The sequence below is a fragment of the Schistocerca nitens genome, chromosome 2, assembly GCF_023898315.1.
Source record: "Schistocerca nitens isolate TAMUIC-IGC-003100 chromosome 2, iqSchNite1.1, whole genome shotgun sequence".
Lineage (NCBI taxonomy): Eukaryota > Metazoa > Arthropoda > Insecta > Orthoptera > Acrididae > Schistocerca > Schistocerca nitens.
In genome coordinates, this window is record NC_064615.1 from 1,190,237,530 (window position 1) to 1,190,262,410 (window position 24,881).

Genomic DNA, 24,881 nt, shown 5'->3' on the forward strand with positions numbered 1-24,881 from the left:
ATAGTTTAGTTTTCCACGGCCTTTAGTATGGACAGTGACTGCAATTGTTGTGTGTGGATGCGAGCCGAGTTGGTGACACTTCGCTCTCAGCTTCAGGCTGTGATGGCTTCGGTTACACAGCTTGAGGCTGCAGTGGATGTGGATGGGCAACACTGTTGTCTGCCGGCCGTGGGGATCCAACGGACGTCCAGAACATCCGAGTCCTCCGATTGTTCCTGACCGGTGTCCAGCCCAGTTACTGCTCACACGGACGTTGACCTGTGGTCGAGTGGGAGGTTGCCCCGGGTTGTAGCAGGTGGCAAAAGACTTCCCAGGCAGCCGCATGTAAGGCCTCCCCAGTTTGTCTGTGGCTGACATTTTCATTGAACCAGATGCTGTCGCCTGTCCTGTTTCAGAGGAAACCTCTCAACCTGCAAGATTCAGACAATCACAGAGGGTGGGAATATTGATAGTTGGGAGCCCCAAGGTTTGTCGCGTTATGGGGTACCTTAGGGACATGGATGCCAACAATGGAAAGAAAACCAATGTGCACTCCATGTGCATACCAGGTGGAGTCATTCCATATGTGGAACCGGTCCTCCCGGATGCCGTGAAGAGCACAGGGTGTGGCCAACTGCAGGTGGTTGCTCACTTTGGTACCAATGATGTGTGTCACTTTTGATCAGAAGAGATTCTCTCTGGTTTCAAGTGGCTAACAGAAGTGGTAAAGGTTGTCAGTCTAGCTTGCAAAATGAAAGCAGAGCTGACCATTTGCAGCATAGTTGACGGGACCAATTCCGGACCTCTGGTACAGAGCTGAGTGGAGGGTCTGAATCAGAGGCCCAGATGGTTCTGCAACCGTGTAGGCTGCAAATTCCTCGATTTGTGCCAAAGGGTGGTTGGCTTTAGGGTTCCACTGAACAGGTCAGGTGTCCACTATACGCAGGAGGTGGCTACACAGGTAGCAGGGGCTGTGTGGTATGGACTGGGCGGTTTTTTACATTAGAGGGTCTCGGGAAAACACAAGAAGGGCTCCAGTCACAAAGGGTGCAGGCCGAACACAGGTAGAACGTAGATACAGGAACCGTCGGTATAACAGTTGTAAATTGTTGTAGCTGTTTTGGAAAAGTACCAGAGCTCCAGCACTAATAGAAAGTACTGATGCTCAAATTATTACAGGCACTGAAAGCTGGCTAAAGCCAGATATAAGATCACCCGAAATTTTTGCAAAGAACCTCACATTATTCCAAAAGTATAGGCTGGACGAGGTTGGCGGTGGCATGTTGCTGTTAGAAGTAGTTTATCTGGTTGCAAAATTGAAGTAGATAGTTCCTGTGAGTTAGTATGGGCAGAGGTCATTGTTGGCAACCGAAATAAAATAATAATTGGATCCTTTTACTGACCTCCCAATTCAGAGGATACAGTTGTTGAAGGGTTCAAAGGAAACATGAGTTTGATTTCAAACATGTACCTGACTCGTATGATTATAGTTGGTGGTGACTTTAATTTACCCTCGATGTTGTTGTTGTTGTGATCTTCAGTCCTGAGACTGGTTTGATGCAGCTCTCCATGCTACTCTATCCTGTGCAAGCTTCTTCATCTCCCAGTACGTACTGCAGCCTACATCCTTCTGAATCTGCTTAGTGTATTAATCTCTTGGTCTCCCTCTACAATTTTTACTCTACACGCTGCCCTCCAATACTAAATTGGTGATCCCTTGATGCCTCAGAACATATCCTACCAACCGATCCCTTCTTCTAGTCAAGTTGTGCCACAAACTCCTCTTCTCCCCAATCCTATTCAATACCTCCTCATTAGTTATGTGATCTACCCATCTAATCCTCAACATTCTTCTGTAGCACCACATTTCGAAAGCTTCTATTCTCTTCTTGTCCAAACTATTTATCATCCATGTTTCACTTCCATACATGGCTACACTCCATACAAATACTTTCAGAAATGACTTCCTGACACTTAAATCTATACTCGATGTTAACAAATTTCGCTTCTTCAGAAACGCTTTCCTTGCCATTGCCAGTCTACATTTTATGTCCTCTCTACTTCGACCATCATCAGTTATTTTGCTCCCCAAATACCAAAACTCCTTTACTACTTTACGTGTCTCATTTCCTAATCCAATTCCCTCAGCATCACCCTACGTAATTCGACTACATTCCATTATCCTCGTTTTGCTTCTGTTGATGTTCATTGTCAAAAGCTTTCTCTAAGTCTACAAATGCTAGAAATGTAGATTTGCCTTTTCTTAATGTAGGTTCTAAGATATGTTGTAGAGTCAGTATTGCCTCCCGTGTTCCCATATTTCTACGGAATCCAAACTGATCTTCCCCGAGGTCGGCTTCTAGCAGTTTTTCCATTCGTCTGTAAAGAATTCGCAATAGTATTTCGCAGCCGTGACTTATTAAACTGATGGTTTGGTAATTTTCACATCTGTCAACGCCTGCTTTCTTTGGGATTGGAATTATTATATTCTTCTTGAAGTCTGAGGGTATTTCGCATGTCGCATACATTTTGCTCACCAGATGGTAGAGGTTTGTCAGGACTGGCTCTCCCAAGGCTGTCAGTAGTTCTAATGGAATGTTGTCTACTCCCGGCCCCTTGTTTTGACTTAGGTCTTTTAGTGCTCTGTCAGACTCTTCACGCAGTATCATATCTCCCATTTTATCTTCATCTGCATCCTCTTCCCTTTCTATAACATTACCCTTAAGTACATCACCCTTGTATAGACCCTCTATATACTCCATCCACCTTTCTGCTTTCCCTTCTTTGCTTAGAACTGGGTTTCCATCTGAGCTCTTGATATTCATACAAGTGGTTCTCTTTTCTCCAAAGGTCTCTTTAATTTTCCTGTAAGCGGTATCTATCTTACCCCTAGTGAGATAAGCCTCTACATTCTTACATTTGTCCTCTAACCATGCCTTCTTAGGCATTTTGCACTTCGTGTTGATCTCATTTTTGAGACGTTTGTATTCCTTTTTGCCTGCTTCATTAACTGCATTTTTATATTTTCTCCTTTCATAAATTAAATTCTATATTTCTTCTGTCACCCAAGGATTTCGTCTTTATACCTTCTTGATCCTCTGCTGCCTTCACTACTTCATCCCTCAAAGCTACCCATTCTTCTTCTACTGTATTTCTTTCTCCCATTCTTGTCAATTGTTCCGTAATGCTCTCTTCTGAAACTCTGTACAACCTCTGGTTTAGTCAGTTTATCCAGATCCCATCTCCTTAAATTCCCACCTTTCTGCAGTTTCTTCAGTTTTAATCTACAGTTCATAACCAATAGATTGTGGTCAGAGTCCACATCTGCCCCTGGAAATGTCTTACAATTTAAAATCTGGTTCCTAAATCTCTGTCTTACCATTATGTAATCTATCTGAAACCTGTCAGTATCTCCAGGCTTCTTCCATGTATACAACTTTCTTTTATGATTCTTGAACCAAGTGTTAGCTATGATTAAGTTGTGCTCTGTGCAAAATTCTACCAGGCGGCTTCCTCGTTCATTTCTTACCCCCAATCCATATTCACCTACTACGTTTCCTTCTCTTCCTTTTCCTACTCTCGAATTCCAGTCACACATGACTACTATCTGAATAATTTCTTTTGTCTCATCATACATTTCTTAAATTTCTTCGTCATCTGCAGAGCTAGTTGGCATATAGACTTGTACCACTGTCGTAGGCGTGGGCATGGTGTCCATCTTGGCCACAATAATGCGTTCACTATGTTACTTGTAGTAGCTTACCCGAACTCCAATTTTTTTTATTCATTAAACCTACTCCTGCATTACCCCTATTTGATTTTGTATTTATAACCCTGTATTCACTTGACCAAAAGTCTTGTTCCTCCAGCCACCGAACTTTGCTAATTCCCACTACATCTAACTTTAACCTATCCATTTCCCTTTTTAAATTTTCTAACCTACCTGTCCGATTAATGGATCTGACATTCCACGCTCCGATCCGTAGAACGCCAGTTTTCTTTCTCCTGATAACGACGTCATCTTGAATAGTCCCCGCCCGGAGATCCAAATGGGGGACTATTTTACCTCCGGAATATTTTATCCAAGAGGACGTCATCACCATTTATCCATACAGTAAAGCTGCATGCCCTAGGGAAAAATGACGGCCTTAGTTTCCCCTTGCTTTCAGATGTTCGCAGTACCAGCACAGCAAGGCCGTTTTAGTTAGTGTTACAAGGCCAGATCAGTCAATCATCCAGACTGTTGCCCCTGCAACTACTGGAAAGGCTGCTGCCCCTCTTCAGGAACCATACGTTTGTCTGGCCTCTAAACAGATACCCCTCCGTTGTGGTTGCACCTACGGTACGGCTATCTGTATCGCTGAGGCACGCAAGCCTCCCCGCCAACGGCAAGGTCTATGGTTCGTGGGGGGAGGTTACCCTCGATATGGTGGCAAAAGTACATGTTTAAATACAGGGTGTATACGACCCGGGACAAATTTCGTTACTGCAGAATAATACTGGAGCAATAAAATAACGATTGAGAGAAAAAGAAACGAAAATAAAATTTAAGGAAATTCACCATGTACAACAGCAAAACACAGTGCTCTTACAAGCGTCTGCCAATAGCAAAATGTGTCAAAGGCTTTAGGAAGACTATGCAATATTTCATAACAACAAATTGCCTCCGATGGGCGTGACGTCACAACTTTACATTAGATTTGTTTGAGTGGTTGTGAGCGAGCTTATCCGCATGTGCAGTTGAGTCTCGTATGAGTAGGACCTTCTCGTGCTTCTGGCTACAGAAGTGTGGCAGTTAGCTGTATAAGCAATAGCAGCAATCAGCCAGATGCTATCCGGAAAAATTTTACTGGTGCGCCTAAGCTGCCAGATTCACGTATGCGCAACAGGCCCGGAACTAGGGGGCGGGGTCAGACTGGGTTATCTGCCCCGGGCGATAGTTTCAGGAGGGGGGGGGGGGGGGGGCGGGTACCAAATTCATATTATTGAGGAAAAAGACCTTGTTTCACAAAGCGCCTAGCACCCAGCTGGTCTATCGATTTCTCATATGACTTTGAACGCATCCCTGTTGGATTTTGAAAGAATCGTAAGTTGATTTTTGAATGAGTGCATACCGTAGTGTACGTGATGTCTCTGCCAGGGAAATCCCCGTTGCATCTAGAAATTAACTTTCCAGCAGACAAATACGAGCTGAGCAGAACAAAGCCGAACGGATGAATGCCAGTCGCTGTTTATGTGGTTGACTGGGTTTGCAAATGATCAACGTTGTTATAACTACTAGCGAATTCTATAGATTCAGACTATCAGAGTGGAAAAAACGACTAACAGGAATAACGCCCAACTGGATAACTAAACCGGTGACGAAATTAACCAGAGAATAAGTTTTGACACTGGCAGGAATAAGTACAGGATTAGTGATAAGAAGGAATGAGAAGAAATGGGGACTCACACAAATTACGGGAGAATATGACGATTCGAAATTTATTTAAAAATTTAGTACTACTACTTTTCGATCTCATGCTTCAGAACCTGGAGAGTATGAATGAAATGTGAAACTATTTCCTAACACAAATCTTTTTGCTTGTAGTAGGCCTAATAGGCATTTGATATTGGTACTTCATGAATTATATTCCGTCGTGTTATAAAAATGACCACTTGTGCCAAAACAGTCTCGTTTATGTAGTGTGTGTAACAACTGCTGCAATATTGGGCAGACCTATTTCGTTTTATATAGCAGTGACAAAATACACATAATCAGATCGAGAAACCACACCAGTCTTTGGTACAATTTGTATAAACAGCTTTTCTAGTATTAGACAACGACATTTCGTTTTTTCATGTAGCAAAACATTGACGAACTTTGATGAGGTAGTAGATTCTTTCCCAGAAAGGAAAGTATGCCATATAAAGCTATGGCAAGATTAGAGAGAAAAGAAGCTAGGACTTACCGATAGAAGAAACGTGTACTGTCTTGCTTGTCTTTACTCGTTTTATGTATCCTACATTTAATTTTATGTCACACAAATCAGCACGTTATTATCTAATAGGCAGTAAAGACTGCAAATTTTCTGAAGAGTTCTTGTTCTGCTGGTTACAAATAATCCCAACCAGTATTAATTCCGAGATTTTTTTAAAAGTGGAGCACGATGTCAATAAAGAGGAGCAGGATGTCAAACCGGCCGACTGGGAGCAGGAGAGGCACCACAGGACATTTTGATTTCCACTGGCACGAATATAGTTTGATGGCACCCATTCCATTACAAAATATTACATGTTTGAATTCCACAGAGCAAAATACAAGAGACGTGCGATGGAAGAATGCTGTGTAGAGAGGCGTGGCACTGCAATTTGCCACACTTAAGACCAAATAACATGTCTTACGTTCCCTCCAATATATGTGTTTTATGTATCAGAGTCTTCAGAAAGGTGTGTGCTACAAAATGAAGATATTTTTTAAAAGTCGATTTTTAAATTTTTGGTGTCCTACTTCAAATGCTCAAGGGAGGAGGGAGCGCCACTATCTAATATCCTAGATCCGGATCTGATTTTTTATTTTATTTATTCATTTATTTATTCATCCGTGGAACAATATGTATGGATGTCGTCAGTTTATAATACATGAGCACACATTTACATTTACAATGAAACAGATTTCTCATATTTTGTGTAGTTTTTATAACTAGTCAAACACACATTTATAATTACATCATATTTTGGTGATAATGTCATATGTTGCTAATAATCTACATCTATGTTAAATATTCTTTTACAGTATAGCAACTGTTACTTACTAAGAAGGTTTTAAGCTTTTTTTCTGAAAGTGAGGGGCTCATTTATGTCTTTAATTTCCTGTGATAATTTGTTATACAGTTTTATCCCATTATAAAACATACTTTTTTGCGTCTTTGCCTTGTTCTTTCTATCTAGATGGAGGTGGTGACAACATCTTGTTTCATGGTCATGTATTAGGGTGTTTGTGTTATACATGTTGAGATTTTTCTTAATGAACATTATGTTCTGAAAGATATACTCACAAGAAACAGTTAGAATGCCTAGCTTTCTAAATAATTCTAGACAGTGGGCCTTGTTGTTGCTGTTTGTTATTATCCTTATGGCTCTTTTTTGCACTTTGAACACAGTTTGTATGTTACTGGCACTTGTTCACCAAAACATGATCCCATAGCTGAGGACTGAGTGTAGATATCCGTAATATGTTATTTTAAGACAGGCATTATTGCATACCGGTGCAAGGATTCTAAGAGCATAGCATGCTGTGGATAATTTCTTTGCCAAAATGTTGACATGGTCTGTCCATTTCAGTTGGCTGTCTACATTCATCCCTAAGAATTTGGTACTTGTTACACATTCTAATTCATTATTACTAACTTTTATTCTAGTGGCATTGTGTTTTTTTGTTCAATTGGAAGTTAATATAGTAAGTTTTCTTTACATTTAGGGTTACCTTATTTTTAAATGACCAGTTGTGGACATCATTGAGAGCCTCGTTTGCTCTTTCTGACAGTTGTGTTGGATTTTCACCTGTTATTACTATGTTGCTGTCATCAGCAATAAGTATTTTTTCTCCATGTCTGATACTTTGTGGGAAGTTGTTAATGTATATAAGAAACAATATTGGGCCTAATACACTTCCATGTGGGACACCTATATTCTTATGTTCTGGGTCAGACAGATGTTTTACAAGGGCATTGTTTGAAACTTGTGATATCTCAACTCGTTGAACTCTGTTTTCCAAGTATGATTTGAACCACTACAAGGGAATTTTTTGAAACTTGTGATATCTCAACCCGTTGAACTCTGTTTTCCAAGTATGATTTGAACCACTACAGAGCAGTCTGAGTTGTAGTGGGAGGTGGTAAGTCTCCATGTGACCTGTGTTTACGTTTAGTGATTTTGCTGTTTCCTCTTCGTTTATTGCTCTCACTTCAAATGAAAACAAAACGGATTTCTGTGGCCGAGAGCCATCAAGTGAATTAAAATACATTCACATAATTACAGAAGGCTAAAAATATGTAATTAGTTTCAGATTTTATTTTGTTTCCACCTTTCTGACAGTCAGGCCTTAATCGCCTCGCAGAACAATGAAGTTTTTTTTTGTCGGTTTGTTAAAGAAATTTGACTTTCACTAATCTTTTCTGCTGAGGCAGTCAATTTATTTGAAACTAAGTGTATAATTCCACACTATTGGCTAGTTTCAACTGTTCGCTGCGTTTCAGGTTCACGTTTTCATCTTCTAGCACGTATGGCATTAAAACCAAACATGAGATAATACAGTACAGGTACTCCAAGAAAATTTACATCTGAATCTGGACATACAAATGTGCACTTTAAGCTGAATGGCGCATTTTAGTACAGTTCACAAAATTCACATGCTCTTGGAGTGTCCTCTAATGTCTTGTTTCTTTTATGACATAATGTAAGATCTTTTAATGTTTTACACCTACGTTACTTTCAAAGTAAATTTCCTTTTATGTAAGATGAACTCTGTGCGTGCGAATGTCTGATGAATTTCTTAAATCACAGAGCATTTGACTCTCATTCAAAAATCAAATATTTGAGGGCGACCATTTAGAATATTTTCGAGCCCAGAAGATCAGACATATATGTCGTTGTTAAAAAATTTACTGGCACATTTTTGTGATGTATCTTTAAAGTGTAACACGCGCAAAAATGATCATTATGTGTTAAAGCCTGCCTTCTCTTGCAGCTTATTAATCTTAGTGACCAATATTATACGTAAAAGCTTTTCTTTTCTTGTAGCAACACTATGTATATATGTATATTAATTTAAACCATTACCTTTTCCTATTTGTGTGTCTCGCTACTTTACAGTGATGTTGCTATTGGCTGACTACATGACATGTCCTGTGCTCTGAACATCTGCTGCCATCGGCTGGCGAGATTGCTTGACATGAGTTACAACTGGCTTACAAAAGCGCATCGCAGTCTCGATTTCAATCCTTCGGAAAGTAACATTGCGGTGTTTGGTGGAATTCGAATTTATATTTTAGTAATACGAAAATATGCAGTGTACATGTTGCTGCACATCAGACATCTTTCCAAAACGTGTTTTTTCCCCCGAGTTTCGTTTTCTAAAGTGCCGGGAAATTCTACGCCGGTGTATAAAAGCACAACCATTTAAAGGATTGATAAGTTTTACAGTTTCAAGGAAAAGTATACTGCTACTAAACACGGAAAAAATGTATTTTCATCTGGGAGAAAGTGTATTTTTAACTGGGAAATCCGGGATTTTTTTTTCGTTGTCCACGTATACACCCTGAAATACTGAGGCATGTGTAAAACATCATGTGAAATTGTGCTAAATGCATTCTTTGAAAACTATTTTGAGCAGTTTGTTCATGAGCCCACATGAATAGTAAATGGTTGTGAAAACACACTTGACCTTTTAACAACAAATAATCCCCAGTTAATAATGAGAACACAGGGTTGTCACAGCGAGATTGAATATTGTAACACCTAAATCCTCCAAAAATAAATGAAAAATATACCTATTCAAAAAAGCAGATAAAAATTCAATTGAAGCTTCCCTGAGAGACTATCTCCAATCCTTCCAAATTAATAATATAAGTGTAAACAAGATGTGGCTTGAATTGAAAGAAATATTTTCGGCAGCAACTGAGAGATTTATACCAAATAAATTAACAAACGACGAAGCTGATGCTCCTTGGTACACAAAACAAGTCAGAACACTGTTGCAGAAAAAACGAAACAAACATGCCAAATTTAAACACACGCAAAATCCCCAAGATTGGTGATCTTTTACAGAAGCTCAAAACTTAGCACAAACTTCAATGTGAGATGTTTATAACAGTTTCCATAACGAAACTTTGTCTCAAAACCTAGCAGAAAAGCCAAGAGATTCTGGTCATATGTAAAGTATGTTAGCGGCAAGAAACAAACAATTCCTTCTCAAAAATATTTGAAAGAGCTGCATGTGATCAGATTGAAAATCACAATTCATCTAACAGCATTATCTTAGGCAATCAATATGGTTTCAGAAAAGGCCGCAGCACAGTCCATGCAATAAATGAATTAGTCACAAAAGTCAGCAGATGTCTTGATGATAGAATGTGGGTGTCAGGCATCTTTTGTGACCTGTCCAAAGCCTTCGACACAGTAAATCATGACCTGCTTCTCCAAAAATTGGCACGCTATGGTTTTCAAGGCAAATCTCTTAGCTGGATGTCATCATACTTGGCAAACAGAAAACAAAGAGTACTTATTAACATCAACGGCAAGAAATTTCTCTCTGGCTGGAGAAACACTCAATTAGGTGTTCCACAAGGCTCAATATTAGGGCCACTGCTTTTTCTATATTATATTAATGATCTGCCATGTCAGGTCCAGTCTGATACTATCCTCTATGCAGATGACTCAACAGCTGTAGTCTGTTGTAAAAATGAGGTAGACCTAATTTGTCATATTGGACAAACACTTGGGGAAGTGGAGGCATGGGTCAAAAACAATAACTTGACATTAAATTTTACAAAAACAGAAATTGTTCATTTTACCACAAAACAATCTGCACAGTCTATAAGTGAAATAAGGTATATGGACAAAAAATTAGAGACAGCAGACTGTGTCAAATTCCTTGGCGTGTTAGTCAATAAAAACCTGTTATGGAGTCGCCATGTGGACAACATACTGGGTCGACTGAATAGCCTTGTATATATTATGAATATCTTGTATAGTATTACTGATTTAGCTGTAAGAAAAACTGTATATAATGCATATTTTGTTTCAGTCATTAGGTATAGTATAATTTTCTGGGGGTCTGAAAAAACAAATTTACTTAGGGCTTTTAGACTACAAAAAAGAATCATCCGAGCAATGGTGGGAGCAAAACCAAAGCAACACAGCAAACCTTTATTTGTAAAACTGGATCTAATGAGCATTCCAAGCATATACATCTATGAAACTCTCACTTTCACGAAAAGAAACCCACACTTTTTGAGGGCAACTTCTTCTTGCATCAATATGATACTAGACATAGAACGAGCTACATGTTACCTACCCACCATTTAAAATCATATGAAAAAACCCCATACTATATGGGCATGAAATTTGTAAATAAAATATGGAAAGATATGGATGACCCAAAGGTAAAAGGTACCAAAAGAGACCTGGAAAAATATGTGAAAGATAAATGTTACTATAGTGAAGAAGATTTCATGAATGGTAACAATGCATTATAATTGTAATTAAAATACCTCTTTTATTAGTTTATTGTCTATTTTTAGTATTGTTATATATAGTGTAAAACTGACAAGTCACCTATGTCACAATCTTTGATTGTATAAGGCATGTTATGTGATAATAAAAATTGAATTGAATTGAATTGAAAATGGAGATACTATTGAAGAGAGTGCTGCCAAAGCAGAGTTACTTAACACAGCCTTCCGAAATGCCTTCACAAAAGAAGATGAGGTAAATATTCCAGAATTCGAATCGAGAACAGCTGCAAACATGAGTAACATAGAAGTAAATATCCTCGGAGTAGTGAAGCAACTGTTGTTGTTGTTGTGGTCTTCAGTCCTGAGACTGGTTTGATGCAGCTCTCCATGCTACTCTATCCTGTGCAAGCTTCTTCATCTCCCAGTACTTACTGCAACCTACATCCTTCTGAATCTGCTTAGTGTATTTACCTCTTGGTCTCCCCCTACGATTTTTACCCTCCATAATGCCCTCCAATGCTAAATTTGTGATCCCATGATGCCTCAGAACATGCCGTACCAACCGGTCCCTTCTTCTTGTCAAGTTGTGCCACAAACCCCTCTTCTCCCCAATTCTATTCAATACCTCCTCATTAGTTATGTGATCTACCCATCTAATCTTCAGCATTCTTCTGTAGCACCACATTTCAAAAGCTTCTATTCTCTTCTTGTCCAAACTATTTATCATCCATGTTTCACTTCCATACATGGCTACACTCCATACAAATACTTTCAGAAACGACTTCCTGACACTTAAATCTATACTTGATGTTAACAAATTTCTCTTCTTCAGAAACACTTTCCTTGCCATTGCTAGTCTGCATTTTATATCCTCTCTACTTCGACCATCATCAGTTATTTTACTCCCTAAATAGCAAAACTCCTTTACTACTTTAAGTGTCTCATTTACTAATCTAATTCCCTCGGCATCACCCAACTTAATTCAACTACATTCCATTATCCTCGTTTTGCTGTTGTTGATGTTCATCTTATATCCTCCTTTCAAGACACTGTCCATTCCGTTCAACTGCTCTTCCAAGTCCTTTGCTGTCTCTGACAGAATTACAATGTCATCGGCAAACCTCAAAGTTTTTATTTCTTCTCCATGGGTTTTAATACATACACCAAATTTTTCTTTTGTTTCCTTTACTGCTTGCTCAATATACAGACTGAACAACATTGGGGAGAGGCGACAACCCTGTCTCACTCCCATTCCAACCACTGCTTCCCTTTCATGTCCCTCAACTCTTATAACTGCCATCTGGTTGCTGTATAAATTGTAAATAGCCTTTCGCTCCCTGTATTTTACCCCTGCCACCTTTAGGATGTGAAAGAGAGTATTCCAGTCAACATTGTCAAAAGCTTTCTCTAAGTCTACAAATGCTAGAAACGTAGATTTGCCTTTTCTTAATCTAGCTTCTAAGGTAAGTCGTAGAGTCAGTATTGCCTCCCATGTTCCCATATTTCTACGGAATCCAAACTGATCTTCCCCGACGTCGGCTTCTACCAGTTTCTCCATTCGTCTGTAAAGAATTCGCAATAGTATTTTGCAGCCGTGACTTATTAAACTGATAGTTTGGTAATTTTCACATCTGTCAACACCTGCTTTCTTTGGTATTGGAATTATTATATTCTTCTTGAAGTCTGAGGGTATTTCGTCTGTCTCATACATCTTGCTCACCAGATGGTAGAGTTTTGTCAGGACTGGCTCTCCCAAGGCCGGTGCCTTGTTTCGATTCAGGTCTTTCAGAGCTCTGTCAAACTCTTCACGCAGTATTATATCTCCCAATACATCTTCATCTACATCCTCTTCCATTTCTATAATATTGTCCTCAAGTACATTGCCCTTGTATAGACCCTCTATATATTCCTTCCACCTTTCTGCTTTCCCTTCTTTGCTTAGAACTGGGTTTCCATCTGAGCTCTTGATGTTCATACAAGTGGCTCTCTTTTCTCCAAAGGTCTCTTTAATTTTCCTGAAGGCAGTATCTATCTTACCGCTAGTGAGATAAGCCCCTACATCCTTACATTTGTCCTCTAGCCATCCCTGCTTAGCCATATTGCACGTCCTGTTGACCTCAGTTTTGAGACGTTTGTATTCCTTTTTGCCTATTTCATTTACTGCATTTTTATACTTTCTCCTTTCATCAATTAAATTAAATATTTCTTCTGTTACCTAAGGATTTCTACTAGCCCTCGTCTTTTTACCTACTTGATCCTCTGCTGCCTTCACTACTGCATCCCTCAGAGCTACCCATTCTTCTTCTACTGTATTTCTTTCTCCCATTCCTGTCAGTTGCTCCCTTATGCTCTCCCTGAAACTCTTTACAACCTCTGGTTCTTTCAGTTTACCCAGATCCCATCTCCTTAAATTCCCATCTTTTTGGAGTTTCTTCAGTTTTAATCTACAGTTCATAACCAATAGATTGTGGTCAGAGTCCACATCTGCCCCTGGAAATGTCTTATAATTTAAAACCTGATTCCTAAATCTCTGTCTTACCATTATATAATCTATCTGATACCTACTATTATCTCCAAGATTCTTCTATGTATACAACCTTAATCACTTAATAAAAGCGAGTCTTTTGATCCAGACTGTATACCAATTAGGTTCCTTTCAGAATATGCTGATGCATTAGCTCATTATTTAACAATCATGTACAACCGTTCGCTTGACTAAAGATCCATAACCAAAGCCTGCAAAGTTGCACAGGTCACACCAATATTCAAGAGAGGTAGTCTGGATTTCCGAAAGGCTTTTGACACTGTACCACACAAGTTGCTTGTAGTGAAATTACGTTCTTATGGAATATCATCTCAGTTATGTGACTGGATTTGTGATTTTCTGTCAGAGAGGTCACAATATGTAGTAATAGACGGAAAGTCACCGAGTAAAACAGAAGTGATTTCTGGTGTTCCCCAAGGTAGTGTTTTAGGCCCTTTGCTGTTCCTTACTTATATAAACGATTTGGGAGACAATCTGAGCAGCCATCTTCGGTTGTTTGCAGATGACGCTGTCGTTTATTGACTAATAAAGTTCTCAGAAGATCAAAACAAATTGCAAAACAATTCAGAAAAGATATCTGAATGGTGTGAAAATTGGCAGTTGGCCCTAAATAATGAAAAGTGTGAGATCATCCACATGAGTGCTAAAAGGAATTCATTAAACTTCTGTTACATGGTAAATCAGTAAAATATAAAGACTGTAAATTCAACTGAATACCTAGGAATTACAATTATGAACAACTTAAATTGGACGGAACACACACAAAATGTTGTGGGGAAGGCTAACCAAAGACTGCATTTTATTGGCAGGACACTTGGAAAATGTAACAGATCTACTAAGGAGACTGCTTACACTATGCTTGTCTGTCCTCTTTTAGAATAGTGCTGCATGATGTGGGATTCTTACCAGATAGGACATCGAAAAAGTTCAAAGAAGGGCAGCACATTGTGTATTATCGCGAAACATGGGAGAGAGTGTCACTGAAATGATACAGAATTTGGGCCGGACATCATTAAAAGAAGGGCATTTTTCATTGTGACAGAATCTTCTCACGAAATTCTAATCAGCAACTTTGTCCTCCGAATGTGAAAATATTTTGTTGACACTGACCTACATAGGGAGAAATGATCACCACGATAAAATAATGAAGTCAGAACTCTTACAGAAAGATATAGGTTTTTGTTCTTTCCGCGCGCTATACGAGATTGGAATAATAGAGAATTGTGTAGCTGGTTCGATGAACCCTCTGCCAGGCACTTAAATGTGATTTACAGAGTATCCATGTAGATGTAGATGTATCATGAATATTTGCGAAAACACACGACTTGGGGCAAAGTGAACACAGTGTAGAAAAACATACTTGAGGTTCTGAATATTCACTTTCAAAATTTGAATACATTTCGTGTAATTGTCTAGAAGCAACTGTTTTCTTTCAAAATGCTTTTTTTTGTTTCCCACATCTTTTATAGCTGATAAATCACTCATCACTTTGGTAAAAGTTTACCAATTATTTCAGGTTTCAGTTTCTTCCCTATTGATAGGCTGGTTCTGCTACGAAACAATTTCAATCTAAAAACATTCTGTGCTTGTCATGCTGAGCATTTCGCAATGTCAAAAGTATTTCAAATATTTTGCTGAAAGCTGGAATAGCAACCAACTATTCTTTGTAAGTGTAAGTTATGCCTTATGTTATTAGCCAACTAGACCATATCTCATCAAAAAAATGGAGCTTGCAAATATTACAATTTGTAGTACTTTGGATAATCACTGAACTAAATAAAACAGAAAATGATGTTGCCATACAGTTTAGACATCCTTCAGGGCCTTCGCCATCATTCCATTGGCCCTAATGAGAGGATATTTGCCCTGTTCCCGTTTCTCATATGGTGGTTTTTGTTGAATAAATGTAAGAACGAATCAATTTTTGGATGAGTGTATGTGCTCTGTTAATAAAAAAAGAAAAAGATACTGCTGTAAATTATGTCTACTGTCAATAGTGTTGCATTGACTTATGAATGTTAGCTTAATCACTGAAAATTGCGGTGTGATCAAAAGTATTTTATCCAGGACCCTTGAAATTTCAATGGCTTATTTTAGATACTCAGTGAAAAAATTAAAAACATATCATTTTCTACAGAACTAAAACTAACAAAGGAACAGAAATGTCATTTATTTTATTTTCCCAAGTTATTGCCTATCCTTACGGATTATTTTGCCAAAAAATATTAGGTGGTATTCCTTTCCCTTTATTTCGTATACAATGTAATAATGAAGCGCTTTTTTTACACTATAAAATAAGTAAGTATACACTTTTTACTTTCCTGATGGTTTTACTTAGACCAGTGAGTTATCTTTTGGCATGTTGGAAAAGTGCCGATGCCACGTGGCAACACACCGCCGTCGGATTGGTTACCAGCTCAGCCCCTGCGACTACATGATGTTCCGATTCCAGCATTTGCAGCATGTTGTGCAGAGGCTGTGAAAATCAGCAAGAGAGGTTGCTCATACCATGAACCTTTTGCTGCATTCACCAATGTCACATGCAGCCACCATGCATGGTCATCATGGCAGTCATGACGCAGCCAGCCAGGAGAAGTAGTCCTGTGCTGCCGAGTGCACACCACCTTCGACACGAAGGAAACTTGGAACCTGCTCGTGGACCTGTTGGTATTGTCAGACTCACTTGGCAAGACTGTAGAAACTGTGAACTCGTACAGACCATAACTTAAGCGTTAGTCTGTTCCAACGTGCTCTGCTCAAGGAGAGAGAGGAGTTAAACATTATAGTCAAAGTAGTAAAGAATGAAATCTTGCCTGTAAAAGATTTCCTTTTGTTGTCTCCTCAGCCGAGACCGGTATTACAAGTACTTGTGTTAAGTCATGAACTTATTTCCCTGTTAGGAAATAGTTACAAGTTTGGTTATTTGTTTTGCCGGTTACAGAAGACAATGTCTGTTGAATTCATTGTGTTCTTAAATATGGAGGAAAAACTACATGCTTGTGTGTTTGTTGTAGAAGTGTTGAGAGGTCAGTACACTTCACTTTTCTGTACATTTCTGTTACTGTAGAGTGTATAAGCTTTCACAATGTCAAAAACAACAATAATTCCAAATTTGAAGCACTATAAAATAGAAGTAGAGAGAGATAAAAATTTTAAAATTGGGCATGTTTTCTCATCCCCGTTAGGAAGAACAAACAAGGCAAGTTTCATCTAAATGTGAGATGGTAGGTGTGATGGCCCAGATGACTTGACACGGAATTGCACCCACATGTTAATGCCAGTATAAATTATTCTCCAGGGACTATACACAAAATATTTCATCTCATGTTTGGCCATTACTGTCTACTTCTGAAGCTGTAAGGTCTTTCTTATTTGTCTGAAACTCGGTAATATGAAATTTGATGAATCTTAATGAGATTAAGACTGCTTTTTAGGAACAGTTAATGTTCTGGCTGTTTGTTGTGAATGGTTTTTGCAGTTAATCACTAGGATATTAAAGCTCTTGCCTATAAGGGGCATTTTTCTGGATCTTAACATTGATACTTTCAGGACTCCTATAGCTATCTGGATGAAGAGTTGCCTAACCTAAAATCCCTTCAGTGCACACCTTATCCACTCAGGAGAACCCTACAGTTCTCAACACTACAGAATAAGTAAAGGAAATCACAATCAATTTTGGGAACAATGTTGCAAATTGTAAGCTTCACTGAAATTCCTCCACCGAGACAGGTCGTCTCAATCTTCTCTGCCAGTCGTTGAAGTGATCCATATATGATGTCAGACCCCAAACAGTAAGTCTTGTTTGTTCCATTGTGTGCCACAATCTGCAGTTAGTTGCTCCATTTTCCCTCAATCGCTGCCAAAACAGCCCGTTCATCTTGTCGAATGAAGCCCCCAAGGATACACACCATGGTGCACTTTCCCATCTCTTGCCACCATTTCCTTAAGGGATACCATTGTTAGCCATATGTTTGAACCGCTGCCTCTGCCCTTTGCATTTGCCCCCTGTTGACCCAGGACTCAGTAGGTTTACCAATAAGTGAAGTGAGTTTCACTGGCCCAGTTTCAGTGGAAGAAAGCACCTCAAACATGTTTCAGGGCATCATTGAACTCGCTATTTAGCACCGTAAAACCGTAATCTCATCACATTGAACTTGTCAGTTAAGGGGATCGTTGTAATCCTAAGTTTTTTTCTAGTCCCTGTCTCCCCTGTGTGGGCCGCTATTAACACTCAAATGGATGATTACGTACTTCCTGTAAGGGAGACAGGATCCACAGAAAAGGATAGTACTCGAGGTACCTTCGATATCTCTGGTACACAACTCTCGGAAGCCCTCCTGACTGATTTGTAGAAGCTTCTGATTGCTTGACAGCAGTCAGGGTGATTTCCAGCTGTTTATGAACATTGACAAGCTTATCCTATTGACAAGAATGTCACTTGCAGTGGGGCTGAATTGTAGCTGGTGTTGTGTTTTATAGAATTGTAAACAAATACACTGCTAATTTTCTTTTAATTTCTGTATATCTGAAGTAATCAATACACAAAACGAGATTTTTGTTCAGGCAGCAGAAAAACCTGGGATATAAATTATTAATTTCCTGAAACTTTTCAGAGATTATGGTCACCAACAAAGTTAAAAATAGCATTAATTTTTTATGATAAATGCAGACAGTGTACACTCCTGTTGAAAGGGAAAACTAAATGTAACAAGATACGTTAGTTATAAATAATAAATGATGATTTACTGTGAAATATATTACGCACAATATTCATAACGTTTGGAAAATATCAGATGTACGTTCATTTCTGTATGCGTATAGTACACAGAAATTTGTTGTGAATATATTTGAGTCAGTAAATTACTGCCAAAACTATATATAGTACAAATGTAGATTGCAACTGATTCTATAGTGTAAAATACATTTTCTGCAGCACTTTGCATCCAAAAGTATGCAATATATCAGGACTTTTGCAAGAATTTTGAGAAAGTGGTCATGAAAAGGACATTTAAAGTTTACACGTCATATTTTGACATAGGCTTTCGAATCAGTATGACACAAATGACTTAACTCAGACACGAAAGAAATACTGGAAGTTGGATTGTATATATAAATATTAGAAAATACACGTGCAAAAAACATGGCTTTTGTATTTATCTGGTTTGTGACACCTTTTACAGCAGCATGCCAAAGATGAACACTGTAGCATCAGTATAGATCACAAAGGCAACATAAATTGTGGAGCACATCAAAGCATATCTTCTCTGTGGGCAGCTAACAATGTAATTGTTTGTATCTACAGTGAAATCAGTCTGTAACATAAAATATTTTTTTAATGTGGCATCATTACATAGTGCATCATACTGCAGTTATTTTCCATCTACTGCATCTCTTCCCACCTCAATTTTATTTTTGTTGCAGTCATAATTATGTCCACTGTACACTGCTTTATAATACGATTTTGAATAGATTAGTACTCACCGTTTAGAAGAGGTGTCCAGCAAACTGCAGGCAGGCGTATTTAAAGGTAGACTGAAGTATTGGACAAAATCCTTCATCAGATTTAGAAAAGCACACTCACTACCATTTATATACAGACAGTTGGCGCGTATGTGCACACTGTTGTCTCAGGGCGCTTAGGCTTGTCCTCAGTGTTGTGACTCACCGATCATTCAAAGTGCCGCCGCGCAATTAAGCGCGTCCTCTACATGCGGCGCTGTCTGCCAGCCGTGCAGCAGCCGCGCCACCTAAGCGGCCAGCCAGCCAGCGGCCACTAGACTTGGACTCAGTGCTCATTTGAATGTTATCGTGTTCACATGTCTTGCTTGGTCAACTTGCTCAGTGACTTGCATGTGTTGTGTCGTTTTGAAGTATATGTGTTCAACTTGGCCCAATTATTATAAAGTCAAGTTGAACACATATATTTCAAAACGACACAACACATGTAAGTCACTGAGCAAGTTGACCAAGCAAGACATGTGAACACGATAACATTCAAATGAGCACTGAGTCCAAGTCTAGTGGCCGCTGGCTGGCTGGCCACTTAGGTGGCGCGGCAGCTGCATGGCTGGCAGACAGCGCCGCATGTAGAGGACGCGTGTAATTGCGCGGCGGCACTTTGAATGATCGGCGAGTCACAACACTCAATGAGTAGTGATCTTGGCTCTGGTGGGTACTGGGGCTACAGAGGTGGCATGGGGAAGGATTACTACCTATGAGAGTGTGTAAGGGCCATGCTTGGAGGAGGAGGAGGAGGGGGGGGGGGAGGGAGCAGGGGGAGGAAGAGTAGAGGAGAGAAATAGCATGTGTGCTAAGTGGAATGGAAGTCCTGCGTGAAGCTGGAGTGATGCAGGAAAGGGTATAACACAGATGGAAATGGGGGACTAGTGACTATCGAGGCTGGGGCGGGGGGGTTGGGTGGGGGTCAGAGGAATGAAGGATATATTGCAGGGAGAGGTCCCATCTGCACAGTTTAGGAAAGCCAGTGCGAGTGAGAAAAATCTAAATGGTGTGGGCTGTGAAGCAGTCATTGAAATGGAGCACACCATGTTGTTGTGTGCTGTATTTAACAATGGGATAGTCCAGATGGCTCTTGACCACAGTTTGGTAGTGCTCTTTCATGCAGACTTGCAACACAGTTATGAACTTGTTCTCTGGACACCTCAGTCCCACAGAAATATCAATCCTTTGCTAAGTATCACCTTTTGTGCCACTCCAAATTTGACTTCACTGGGACTGTTAGTGAGCTTCTCACTTTCTCAAGAGATTGTACAGTGCAAACACTTTCTCGCCACCTTCCAAAAGAATCAGACTCGACTCAAAATCAGTATTGAACAGTGCCTTACTCAGTTTACTTCATATAACTGTCATCCACTCCAATTTCTCCTTGAATCATCCTGTGATCATTTTACAGAATTTTGTAACCTCAGACTCTGCTTCTCTACCATGCCCCAAATTCCTCAATGTGGAAACCAGTCTCACATTCACAAAAGGAACTGCAGTCCACCAACTAAAATCTGCTCTGAACCTTATAATTCTACCTGCCAGCAAAGGTTCCACTGCTGTGGGTGTGAACCACTGGGATTACCTGGCTGAGGGGCTACATGAGCTGTCAGAAGTGGCTACCACCAATCACACCACTGCGGATTCCTTCCAGAACTGCATTACGATCTCCAGTCCCATCTCAAGTGTGCGGGCCTGTCCATCCTCATCCTCAACACTCCTCTCACACCTACCTCCTGCATTTATATTACTAAATGCTGAAACACATTTATAATTCTAAATGGATGAAACAAACATCTCATTAAGAGTTATAATCTTATGTTAAGGATTTAACAATGTAAGTACTAAACTTAGACCCTGTGTATATCTCTTGAGGCAGCATGGATCGATATGCGCAAATTACCCAGACGGTATTCGTCCAGTGTTTGAGAATGAGAGCACTTTGCAACTTCCAATAAACTTTAGACTTAATTCCAAACATTTTTGAAACTTTTTCTTGTTGACTGCCCCCCCCCCCCACCCCCACCCCACACAAAATAATGAAAGTAAAAAATTTTATCTCTTACTACATTATCATTGTTCATGTAGTTTAACTTCAGCATCAGGCATAACCACTAATTGCACCTGCAAAATTGTATCATTCTATATAGTTCATGAGGTATAACATCATAAACATAGAGAGCTATAAGAAGCTAGCTTTTAAATGTGGAATACTGTTGCTGCATTTAGCAAAGTAATCAGATGTTTGGAGCTGTTCTATACATGGGAGTTGGGTTCTTTGAAGAAATAGGGTGGGGATTACTGATGCTTCCTAAAATACATAAAGCCAACCACACAGGACACAACATTGTTGGCAGATACTGCTCCCCCACAGAGAGAATCTGGGCCCTTGTGGACAAGCACCTTCAGCCTATTACCAATAACTTACCTCCCTGTATAAAAGACACTAACTATTTTCTCAACCAACTCTCCACAGTTTCTGCCCCTTTACCACTTGGTGTCCATGTCACTGCCAATTCCACCTACCTCTACACTAACAACTCCAATGTCTATGGCCGTGCTGCTGATGAACATAAACTTTCCAAATGCACAACTGACTCCACCCTGGTCACCGTGACTTGACTATATCCTCACTCACATTTACTTCTCCTTTGAAACATCACCTGCTAATCAATTCACAGTATGGTCAGGGGCAAGCAAATGGCACCATCATATGTCAACATTTTTATCAGACATTGAGAAGAATCCCTCCGAGGCACCCAAAATCCCTAACCTGATTTCAGATTCATTGACGACATTTTCATGATCTGGTCCAGAGATGAGGACACTTTACCCACATTCCTCCAGAATCTCTAAGACCTTCTCCCCAGTTCACTTCATACGGTCCTCCTCAACCCGTGAGCAACCCTATTCAATGTTGATCTTTACTTCAGGGATGGCACGACCAAATTTCCTAACCTGCAACAATACCTCCATTTTTACAGCTGTCACCTATTTTATACCGAGAAGTCTCTTCCGTTCAGACTAGCCACTTGTGGTTGCCACATCTGCATTGATGAGCAGTCCCTTTCCAAATATGCCTATGGTCTTGTAGAGGCCCACTTTGTCCAAAGACAGATTCTCCTGTGCCTTTTCTTCCTAGTTTCATACCACTCCTGACATACCACTAATAGACCACAAAGAAGTGCCCGACCCATGACTCAGTACCACACAGGACAGTAGCAACTGACTGATTGAAGTGGTGCAGTGGTTGGCATACTAAATGCATTTAGGAGGGCAGTGGTTCAAGTCTCCATCTGGTCATCCTTGCTTAGGTTCTCCACAGTTTGCCTAAATTGATTGCTGTGGAAAGCGCATGGCCGATTTCCTTCCCCATCCTTTTGTATTCTGAACTTGCGTTCTGCTTCTAATGACTGTGCAGTCGACAGGACATTAAACTCTAATCTTCTGTCCTTCCTTTCAGAGCAACTGAATTGTGTTCTCTGCCAGGGTTTCAGCTACCTCTCGTCGAGCACTGAACTGAGAAATATTCTCCCTACTATTCCCTCCATTACTCCCACAATAGAATTCTGCCCTACACAATATAGGTACTTGCCCATCCCTATTCCACCCCTGCTCACTAGTCCTTGCCCCATGGCTCGTATCCCTGTAAAAGACTCAGATGCAGGATGTATCCTATATGTTTTCCCACTACCTCATATTCCAGCCCTTACCCAATCAAAGATAGGGCCACCTGTGAAAGCAGCCATGTGATTTACCAACTTACTGTAACTTCTGTGTTTTGTTTTATGCGGGCATCAACACTAACAAGCTGTCTGTCCACGAAAATGGCCACTGTCAAATCGTGGCCAAGAGACAGCTGGACCAACCAGTTGCTGAGCATGCTATACAACACAATGTGCTTCACTTCACGCCATCTGGATTCTTCTGAGCCACACCAGAACCCTTCCTGCAGCGCGTCTTTTGTTTTCATAGCCTCTCTGGCCTTGACCTTTGATAGTTCCAGTTCTCTTCACCTTTGATAATCCCTGTCTTCCACCTGCATTTATTCCCTTTCCTGATCCCAGTCCAGTCCCTCTCAATGCTTTCTACAACCCCTCCCCCTCCCCCTCAGCCTATCCTTCCTTCTCCCATCTGTGCCCCATCTATACTCCCACTATCCACTGAGCTGATACCACTATTCACTGCGTCAGACCTTGGCACCACCTGGAGGTGACTGGGTCATGTGTATCTGATATGTGCATATAGGAATGTGTGTATTTTGCGCTAAACCTGAAGAAGGAATTTTAGTAATTCGTGTTGTTTTCATTCTATCCCAGATTTTCTGTTATTATGTATGTTGTTTTATTTTGCTTTAACCAGATAAGTTCAATAAATTGCTTCTTTTACATTTTTGTTTTTAGATTTTGCAGAAATGATGAGAGCTCTAGGATACACAAGGCTTATATCTACAGAGAATTTTCGGAATCCCAATTTCCCACTTGTAGCTGAAATTTTAATATGGCTTGTTAAAAGATTCGATCCAGAAGCAGATGTACCATTGGAGTATAATACTGAGACAGAAAGGGTTAAACTGATACGATTAGCTGCTCAGTTTATGGTGAGTTTTGAAGTAAAATTTCTTAACTTTTAATAATTGAAAAGCACCAGTTTGCTTTTGTTCTATAATATTACTTTTATTGTGTCTCGGTTTTTGGCTTACAAGACCTTCTTCAGACATTTACTTAGTATTGTTACCAAAGAAGTTACAATGGTTGCAAACAACATTGGAAGAGAATAACACATCTAGACTGAAGCAGAAACATACAGTAAGTAACATCTTTGACAGTGTGGTGGTAATGCAATGAAAAACTAAAAAATCGAACAGTAAATAAATAAAAATGGAGTAGACAGGAAAAACTTTAACACAAAATCGGAACAGCATGCCTACATAACAGATTCTATCAATAAACAAAACTAATAAAATAAAATAAAATTAGTACTTGACAAGGCTACATCAGGAGGTACAAAACATGGAGAGTGATACACAAACCAATTAAAAGAAGAAACAATTATCAATGTAACTACAGAATACATAAAGAACTTAAGAAATATCAACAAGATAAACAGAAATAAATAAATGCAGGAAAATGGAGGTGTTTGAAGGAACATACAGTAAATGCAATCTTTGAGAGTGTGGTGGTACTGCATTCTAACATTAACATTACATTCTAAACAGTGGCTATGTAACAGTTTGCATTAAATAAATGAACAAAGTAAAATATGAACAATATTTGATGAGACATGTTTATGGACAGTAATACAAGTACCAGTTAAAAGAAAGCCTTAACTATTGAAACTACAGTCTATATGGAATACATAGACAACTTTGATAAAACAACACAGGAAAATGGGAATATGTAGGAACAGACAGTGTGGGAAGTAATGAACAACAGAGTTGATTATATAAACTTTAGGAGAGGGGAAGTGTTGAGCTGTGTCTAGTCATTTAGGATTAGATCTGGACTGTGAGCAAGATGTTTGTTAATTTTAAGGGCTTCCAGCAGGTTGAGTTATGGCCTCTGTTTGCTAAGTGAAGTACGTGGGGCACTGGCTCACTCGGTACATGCTCAGCAAATGCGGAGTCAGAATTCTGCAACCTC

The 24,881-nt window shown here is 39.6% G+C and overlaps 1 protein-coding gene across 1 annotated transcript in view; it reads left to right on the forward strand.

The window, feature by feature from the left end:
- Positions 1–24,881, forward strand: part of LOC126237532 (clusterin-associated protein 1) — a 161,199-nt gene that overhangs the window by 17,409 nt on the left and 118,909 nt on the right. The window contains exon 2 of the mRNA XM_049947715.1: positions 23,643–23,839. Coding sequence (XP_049803672.1) covers positions 23,643–23,839 — 197 coding nt within the window. The remainder of the gene's footprint in view (positions 1–23,642; positions 23,840–24,881) is intronic.